Raw genomic sequence first — 9,895 nt, forward strand, 5'->3', positions numbered from 1 at the left:
TGTAACTGATAATTCTCCTTTCTTAATAGCAAATAACTCTTCCTCCAATTCAGCTACTCTATAGACATCTTCTTGACCATACCTGTGCCTCAATTCGTTTCATAGTTCTTCTGATGAATCAATCCGTACAATACTCTGAGCAATGTTTGGGCTTAGGGACTGGTTAATCCAAGAAACTAAACAATTATTGCATCGCTCCCGAGCTTCAAAGAGTGCATCATCCTCAGCTGATCTTTTGATGGTTCCATCAACAAATTTCTCTTTGTTCTTGGACCTCAGTGCCCTCCATATTGCTCTTTCCTATGTCTGGTAATTGTAGGCTCCAAGAATTGTTGAGATCAAGGCTGAATCTGGACTCTTTCCAGGGTGAAGAAAATATGGATTTGTCGGATCCAACGCTGGATTTGTTGAATTTCTTGTCAAATTTGATTGTCGTAGCAGGTTTAACTGATTCATAAGCTGCGCAAGTGCTTGAATATCAACAGAAAAGAATGGATTTCTTTCAGAAGCCATGACGTCACTTATATCAATGGATCTTTGAGATGATGTAGATCCAGATCTTTCTCTCTAAATTCGTTGATTGGAGTCTTTATTTCCACCAAATTAATGTGATTCGTGAAACAATCAAACTCTCATCAAACTCTTTCGTGTGAATCCAAGAGAGTAGGCAAGAAGAGACGGGAAGAAAGAATGGTTAAGGAAAGAAGAAAAATTACAAAAAAATTGCAAAAATCACTTTGATTCTTTAAGAAGCTCAATTTTTTACTAACCTAGCTCTCTGTTCACGCTCACTGCACCATGTTAAAATTGGTGAATTCTAGAGAGTTAGTGAAAAAGAACTTCATGAAGAGCATTGCTATGAAGAACCATGACTGAAGAGAGAAGCTTCAGGTCATTATACTTCATTTCTATGATTTTTTTTAATTGAGTTTGTTTACACATTCTGATATAAATAGTGTTCAGTGCTTATTAACCTTCTAGAAGCAGAACTCTAACTAACTCTCCTTATTTTGGTACAATAACTAACTTGTTACATTAGTTTCTCTAACCAACTAACTATACAACTACTTAGCTACTATACAACAACTCAGCTACTATAACAGAAGCTTTATCTCACCCAATACCATGCTCTGAAGTTTGAACGTGCAAATGTAATTATACTTGTACAATTAGATTTTTATAATTAGACTATAAATGTGTTGCCCAACCATGCCAAAAAAGGTTTTGTATGAGGTGTGACAACTCTTAGATGTTTGATTATATATGAAAGTATAGCATGTAAAAATATTTTTATGTGAATATAAAAGTTGAGATCGAATAATTATATAATTTGATATGTATGAAAAATTTGAATTCCAACAAGTTATTATTCCTTCTACGATTAGTTGCTTTTGGGTTCCCCCTTTGATGAGTACTTTTATAATCAATTATGATGCTAGTTATTCAGGTTCTGGCAAGGTTCAGACAACCAATCGGGCCGGCCTTTTCGATTGGGTTAACTAAAAACTAATCATCTAGCCAGTCTGGTTGATCTCCAAAACCGCCCTACAAAAAATTAGTTAAAAAATCGGTGGTTAACTGATAAACTGGCAGAATCGGCCAGGGTTTTTAAAGCCCTGATTTTGCAATATACCCTAGAAACGACGTCGTTTTGACGCCAGAAAAAAAATCCCACTAACCTAACCCAGCCCCCTTACTCTAACGAAGTCCCTTCATTCACGAACGCCTCCTATAACCCTCTCTTTTTCAACCCTAATTTCCAATTTTCTTCCAATGATCAGAACTTGAAAAAGAACTCTGCCATCCCTACCACAATCGACGCCAGCAATGACCACCAGCGGTTACCACCCTTGCGGTTCGAAGCTTCTGTCGTCTGGTTGTCTCAAGCTTCTGTCGTCGGCGTCGTCTGGTCGTCGGAAGCACAATTTTCTGTTGTCGTTGTCGGCTGGTCGGTTTGAAGCTTCTGCCGTCGTGGACTCTAGGCCTTCTTTGCTCTCTTTGCCGTATAGTGAGTTCTTCAGTTTTTCAATTATTTTTTATTTTGTTAACTATATGAATTGCTGCAGTGAGTTCTTCAGTTTTTAATTTTAGTTAATTTTTTTTTATTTTGAACCCTAACCCTATCAAAGAAAATCAACAAAGCAAAGCAATTACCATCAAATCCCCCCCCCTCTCTCTCTCACACACTGCAAAGTGCCAAGTACAAATGTTCCTCTTCTGTCGTGGTGGACTCTTCGCCGTCTCTCTCCGCCACCATAGAATTATTTATGTTGGTATCTTTTTTATGCAAATTGAAGCTCCTCCTCTATTAACTTATAGTTTCATTGAGTTAGGGCATTCTTCTTTTTTTAATATGACTCAATTAGATTTGAATTGTTTTTTGCCTTGGAAAGCTTGTTGTCTTATAATAAAAAAAATTAATAAATTTATGGGTATTAGATTGGTACGCTTCTTAATTTTTTCTATTCCTTTTTTCTTTTATTATGTGGTTTGTTGCTTGAATTTTGGATTCTCGGAGTTTTGTGGGTATGAGTTGTTTGTTTGGTTGTTCCAATTTGGGAAATTTTTATGGTCAAAAGTAGATTGCCAAGATTTTAGTTGATTCTTGATAATTTTGTGGTTTGCTGAAATGTGTTGTGGCTTCTTGTTCTGTGGGATAAAAGCCAATTTAATTAGAGGCCTGCTACACATACAAGTTTTTTTAGCTTACAAGTCTTACAAGTCCAATAAAACACACGCATTACACTTAATTAACGCATTACACACTTCCACATTTAAGAGTAAATAAAACGCACGTTATTCAATAACTTCCTGTTTCCAAAGCGCGCTACTCACCATGTATTATGAACGACTCTTCTTCTTCCTCCATGAAAACAATTTTCTTGCCAAATTTGAAGATAATGGAACTTCAGAAATACACCCAAACGATTACAGAAATACACCCCAACGATTACAGAAATACACCCAAAGGATTATAGAAATACACCCAAACGGTTACAGAAATTCACCCAAACGATTATAGAAATACACCCAAAGGATTACAGAAATACACCCAAAGAATTACAAAAATACACCCAAAAGATTTAAGAAATACACCCAAAATTCGTTGAAGTACACCTTATGCATATTTCAGAACTCTTTCTCTTTCTCCTCCTCATCTTCTGCTGCTTTTTCTTCTTCAAAAACGATTTCAGAGCTTGATGTAAAAAAATAATGGAAATCAAGAATAACGAAGAAAGAAAACAGAGAGAAAAGCACGTAAATGAAGAAGAAGAACAGAAAGAGGAAGAAGAACGTACAACAAGAAGAAGAAGAATGAGAAAGAGAAGGCAAGAAACAAAAGAAAAGAAGAAGAAGAGGAAGAGGAAGAAGAACGTGCAAGAAGAAGAAGAACGAGAAAGAGAAAGCAAGAAACGAAAGAAAAGAAAAAGAAGAGGAAGAGGAAGAAGAACGTGCAGCAAGAAGAAGAAGAAGGAGAAAGAGAAGGCAAGAAACGAAAGAAAAGAAGAAGAAGAAGAAGAGGAAGAGGAAGAGGAAGAAGAACGTATACCTTGCATCGTGTTTTTGGGGTTTATTCGTTAATTAACTTGTAAAGCATACAAGCCCTAATGACTTGTATGCAGAGCTTTTCTGATTTAATTAAGCATTTTGTTTTTAAAAGAACTTGCATTTACTACATATCTTTTACAAAGAGAACTTGTTTTTAAGACAATAAAAATTCATTCTAAGTCCGACTTAAGTTTCTCATATATTTGTAAATGCTTCAGAATTCTTCTTACAAATCCTATCTAGTCTTTTATGATGCTTTGGCCCTTTAAAATATGCACTCACTTGGTATCATTGGTGGTGTTAGAAATGGGAGAATAATTTGAAGAGTGTATTATTCAGGTTGTGTGGAATGATACAATATAAAAAGGTATTTATAGGTGCTAAGAGAATCATAATAATAAAAATATAATATTTTATAATAAATATTCAGATATCCTAAATAATTCTAATGAATACTAATTGATCCTAATATATTCTAACATCCCCCCTCAAACTCAAGTGAAACTTATTTAAAAAACAAAATAAAGAAAAAGTGCATAAACTAATAGAATGGGTGCAGACGAAACTGGTGGAAGAAAGCGCAGATGGAACTGCCACTGTCTAAAGGAAGCAGAGACAGAACTGCAACTGTCTGAAGGAAGCACAAACGGAACTGTCGCTGTCTGAAGGAAGCGCAGATGAAAATATCGTTGTCTAAAGGGAGCACAGACAGAACTGCCGCTGTCTAAAAGATAGGCTAGTCGGTGAGGTGAAAAAAACATCAAAGAAGTGACAAAAGGCAAGGAAAAATAGAATAGAAGAAAAGTGTGAAAAATATGGCGATTTCACCAGAGAAAAAAAATAACATATCTTCTTCAAGGAGGATACCATGGCTCTGATACCATGTTAGAAAATAGAGAATAATATGAAGAGTGTATTATTCAGATTGTGTGGAATGATACAATATAAAAGGGTATTTATAGGTGCTAAGATAATCGTAATAATAAAGACGTAATATTTTATAATAAATATTCAGATATACTAAATAATTCTAATGAATGCTAATTGATCCTAATATATTCGGACATGTGGGATTTAGTAAATAGCAAAACTTGTGTCATTTAATAAAGATATACATTGTTAAGTGTTAACTTTGGATTTTTATTGGCTTTTTATTCTATTTTATTAGATGGAGGATATATGAAAGTTGATGTGGATATGTCTGATGTTGTGATTGATTCTTCAAATACAGCTTCTTTTGGTGGTACTTTTGAAGATGGTGGCTTGGGATTACCTGTTTATGATGGGGATATTGGAACATTTAATGATGATTATGATTTATGATGAGTTGTGTCTTTGATTAGTTCAAAATTTTAATAATTTTATTATATATTTAATTAAATCGGTTTAATCACAATTCGATCCCGATTGGATCATTGAACCAGTCATTCGACCGGGTTAATGACCAGTTCGATTCTCACAACTTTGGATTTTGGTGATCGTATTGATTTTGCCTGTGTTAGCAGAGACTGTAATGGACATTGGCAACAAGGTTGTTTGGAAATAATTAAGATCCTGCAATATTCTTCAACGAGAGTTGTTTGCTATCTGGAAATGATTTCCTCTATCATAGGACTTGGGACAAAGATATGTGATTTGCAAAGCAGATTGTCTAGAGGCTTTCAATTTTGTTATCAATTCTCAAGATAACGTTGGTTGTGTAGATTCTTTGGTGCTTAAAGTCAAAGATATTATGACTTGGAAGTGGCATATTGATTTTCGCTTGATCCTAAGAGATACAAATACAGTGGTGGACATTATGGCAAACACGACGATGAGATCGCATTCTCAGCATGTAGAGCTTTTGGTGCTTTAAAAGGAGTTTAAAATGAGTATTTAGCGGGACTCTTTTGTGTCTTCTTAGTTCCTTAGGACTTTGTTTTCCTTTATTTTCTGTTTGGTTGTTTTCTCTTTTTTTTTCTTAATTCCCAGCCACCAAAAACTTTTTTATATATACCATCACAATAATAATTTTTATATTGTAAAAAAAAAAGATTTTATTCATTGAAAACAAGAAATCAATAAAATAGTGGCAGTAATTCATAATTACAAGAAATTATTATATTCATAACACATGTATCTCACACATATGAATGACACACATAAAACATGTCATATGATGAAAAATTGATAGATACAGTCTCATATACACTCTGTCACTCTCATAGTCATGCTATTATTGTCATAATTAAATAATGAAATAAAATAATTTTGGACTATTTTAAATTTATTTTCTATTATTTTATAAATATTTTTGTTCTTTTCCCCCCTAATATAATGACTTCTATTTATGACTTATTTATTCATGCTAATATGCACGAACCTTTTTGTTTACAAACCGGCGAGTATTTGCAAGTAACTCTTTGCAAAATCACATTAATTAAATGGGATAAGATTACTTAAAGCAAGAGAACTAACGGATGCATGCGCCATGCATGTGATTGTGAGACTAAATTCTGCCGCTATAAATTCATTTAGAAGATATTATTGCATGCAATAGCTACTACATAATACATCTCTTCTCCTTTAATTTATTTGAATCCCTTCTTTCATCCACACAAATATTGCATTCAAGCAAGATGAATCATAAAACCACTTGTTGGGTTGCATTGATACTCTCAATGTGGCTAAGTTCGACAATAACAACGTTGGAGGGTGTTCGTCCAATGCGTAATATTCAACAACAAAAGGGTGCAAATGGAAATAGATGGGGTGTCCTTGTTGCTGGTTCTAATGGGTATGAAAACTATAGGCACCAAGCTGATGTATGCCATGCCTATCAAGTGCTAAAGAAAGGTGGTCTTAAAGATGAAAACATCATTGTTTTCATGTATGATGACATCGCCAATAACACACAAAACCCAAAACCTGGTACTATAATCAATAAACCCAACGGTCCAGATGTTTATAAAGGTGTTCCCAAGGTAAGTGGTAGTCTGTTCAATTTTCATATCAATATTATTGTGTTTTTGTTCTTGAAACTAACTAGCCATACACTTGCTTTCATTTCTAATATTTAAGTATATGGTCAAGTATACTTTTTGTTACTTTAAGTTCTCAAAAAATTTTAAAAATATTTGTAATGTTTAAGTTGTTTTAATTTTGCCTTTAATATTCTAAATATGTTTTAATCATACCATTAAAGGTTAACACCATTAACCACAATATTAACATGGCAATTGTGTGATGATGTGTGAGTGATACGGTAACATAGAATTGCCATATTATATATTGTCTAACCTAGGAGTATGATTAAAACATATTAGAAATGTCAAAGTAAACGTTAAGGATGAGATTAAAATAAAATATAAACGTTGGGATAAAAATAAAATATATTATTCAATAAAATTATTTTTAAATAAAAATCATATTCATAATACCTTTAAAACACATCATCTTAATTATTATATTGCATATATTATATTAAAGAACAAGATAGTAATTATTATGTGTCGAAAAATCTAAAGACAAAAATTAAAAGTCTGTAATTAATGGATATTATTGATCCTATTTCGTCCATTTCATCACTAAAAAATTTGATACATTTATTATAACAATGTATTTTAATACAAATTGTACTGTAAATAATAATAGTAGTAGTAGTAGATTAGCAAATCAAACTATTTTTAAGTTAAATTTTTGGTAGCATTTTGACTATAGCAGAAGTGATACTGTATGTGAATGTGATTGTTTAAGTTATGTAGGATTACAGTGGAGAGCATACAAATGCCAAAAATTTTTATGCTGTGCTTAGTGGTAACCGAAGTGCTATTACTGGAGGTAGTGGTAAAGTGGTGGACAGTGGCCCTAATGACACCATTTTTATTTACTATGCTGATCATGGTGCCCCCGGCTTCGTTAGTAAGTAACTCCGTTCCTTTTCTTTCTTTAAAACTACTTTGCATAACATGTGTGTTGTTTATTAGAATCTACATTTAATTCATTTTTCCTACTAAAAAAAACAGAAATAATAATTAATCACAAAATGCTATTATTTGATCAGCTATGCCAGTTGGTGAGGATGTATTTGCCAACGATTTTATAGATGTGTTGAAAAAGAAACACGCCGCTAAGGGCTATAAAAAGATTGTAAGTTCTCTTAAATCTCCCGTTTTTGAGGGAATATTCTATCCGGTCCTGACAATTATTTCGAAAGGACAACGAAGTTTTTAAAAAAAAAAAACATCAAATTTGGTCTCTAATATTTTTTTTGGGATTGATTAGTCCTGTGCCAAAAAAATAATATTAATTTTTTTTGTACAAAAACCTTATTGTCCTTTCGAAGTAATTGTCAGGAGTCAGATTGAAATTTTTTTTGTCAAAAACTTCATTATCTTTCACAATAATTATCAATTTTAAGATAATTATTAAGGGCTATTTTAGATTTTTCTCTTGTTATTTGATAAAAAAAGAATCTTACATTTCCCTAGAAAAATCAACTAGATCAGATTTTAGTAAACGTAGAATTGTTTCAAGCAGCAAGTTCCATATATAAGATATTGAATTTGATGCATTAATTCATTTTACTGGAAAACAAATTAAAAGGTGATATACTTGGAAGCATGTGAATCTGGGAGCATGTTCGAAGGGATTCTAACGAATAATTTAAACATATACGCAACCACTGCTTCCAATTCAACTGATCCGAGTTTTGCTGCTTATTGTGATAATGAATATGACACTTGCTTGGGCGACGTCTATAGTGTTTCATGGTTAGAAGACAGGTACATTTAATAATGTTTCAATTTACAATATGCTAGGTCTAGGTAGGTGATTCATTTTTTCTGTTAATATCAGTTAATTTTTTTAAATTATTTTATTTATTTTAAATTTTAGATTTTAAATTATAAATCTAAACATTAAAGTCGGTTAATGTTGTTTAAGTAATATATTTTTATCCTGAATTAATTTATAGTGCTTGGTGACAGGGGATTTCTAATAATATAAAAAAGTTACAATAAATAATAAACCACTAAAATATTTTCAAAAAATTTAGGTGTCAGACGAAATATATTGTAAAGAAATTTAAAAACATATAATAAAAATAACAAGAAAAGGATATACTTTTCAAATAAGTGATAAATAATTTACACATCTAATCTAATTTTTGTTAGAAATATTTAGATAATTATTTAAAAATAAAACAAAATTGATTCAAAAATATTTTTAGTGATTTACGCTAAACTAAAAATTTTTAAAATTAGTTCTTCACATAGAAAGAGCATAGCATCGGTTGATCTTTGTCCATTATATTATATAATATATATTATATTACCCATTATTTCGATTGTTTTGATGAGGCAGTGACAAAACTGATAGGAGGAAAGAAACTCTGAAACGGCAATATGAAAGTGTAAGTCATTATCTAAAGTTTTAAACTTTATCCATATGATGAATAAAATGGGCATGGTATAACGGCAAAAACATTTGCATATGATTTTTGGGTGGTGAAATTTTAATAATTAGGCATTGTTAGTGATCTTTAAAAATATAGGAATAAATAAAATTTAGTGAAAACTTACGCACAGTTGTCTTCATATGAAGTTAATAATTAAGAGTAATTAAATAACAATTTAATCAAATATATCAAATTATTTAATGATTTATAATTAACAACTTCATATAAACACAACTGTACTTAAATTTTTGCTATAAAATTTATCATTGGTAAATTATAATTTTTAATTTAAAATTTTAAAAATTGAATTCTTTTTCTTTTTTGTGTGTGAGAGAGAAGAGTGTATTTGAGAATCATGAGAGAAGAGAAGTGTTTGACATTGTTATGGGAGCTACATATTGGTGCCTTCGATTTGTTTTATTTTTAAACAAACAATCACAAATCGGACCGTCTGATTTGTGATTTCGAAAATAAAAAAAATTTTATTGCTGAAATCGGACCGTCCGATTTGAATAAAACACCATATAAAAAAACACCTAATCTTTCAATAGCAATGTATTACACATATATTTAATCAATATAAAAAAAAATTAGCCCACAATCTATATGTTAATATAATATGTAGGTTAGAGAGAGAACATTACATTGGGACGATGGCTCCAGTTCTGAGGTCATGCAATATGGAGATAAAATGATCAGCAATGATTTTCTGGATAACTACATTGGTGCAAACCCTGCCACCAACAAGAATAGTAAAACGAATAATGCATATTTTTTTGATGCTCCAACAATATTTGTCAGTCAAAGAGATGCTACTATTCTCCATCTAAGGCACAAGGTTGGCTTTGTCGGATATCTTATTTATCTTATTTATATGAAAAAGTATATTTGTAATTAATAATTATTAAT

The 9,895-nt window shown here is 31.6% G+C and overlaps 1 protein-coding gene across 1 annotated transcript in view; it reads left to right on the forward strand.

Annotated features, from left to right (window-relative positions):
- LOC107647457 (vacuolar-processing enzyme-like) overlaps positions 6,104 to 9,895 on the forward strand; it is a 5,021-nt gene continuing 1,229 nt past the window's right edge. Inside the window, exons 1-6 of the mRNA XM_016351530.2 lie at positions 6,104 to 6,512; positions 7,293 to 7,449; positions 7,592 to 7,677; positions 8,134 to 8,312; positions 8,893 to 8,941; positions 9,612 to 9,824. Of these exons, the coding sequence (XP_016207016.2) occupies positions 6,168 to 6,512; positions 7,293 to 7,449; positions 7,592 to 7,677; positions 8,134 to 8,312; positions 8,893 to 8,941; positions 9,612 to 9,824 (1,029 nt within the window). The 5' untranslated portion in view covers positions 6,104 to 6,167. The remainder of the gene's footprint in view (positions 6,513 to 7,292; positions 7,450 to 7,591; positions 7,678 to 8,133; positions 8,313 to 8,892; positions 8,942 to 9,611; positions 9,825 to 9,895) is intronic.

Source organism: Arachis ipaensis, chromosome B06 (genome assembly GCF_000816755.2).
Source record: "Arachis ipaensis cultivar K30076 chromosome B06, Araip1.1, whole genome shotgun sequence".
In the NCBI taxonomy this organism is placed as follows: Eukaryota; Viridiplantae; Streptophyta; class Magnoliopsida; order Fabales; family Fabaceae; genus Arachis; species Arachis ipaensis.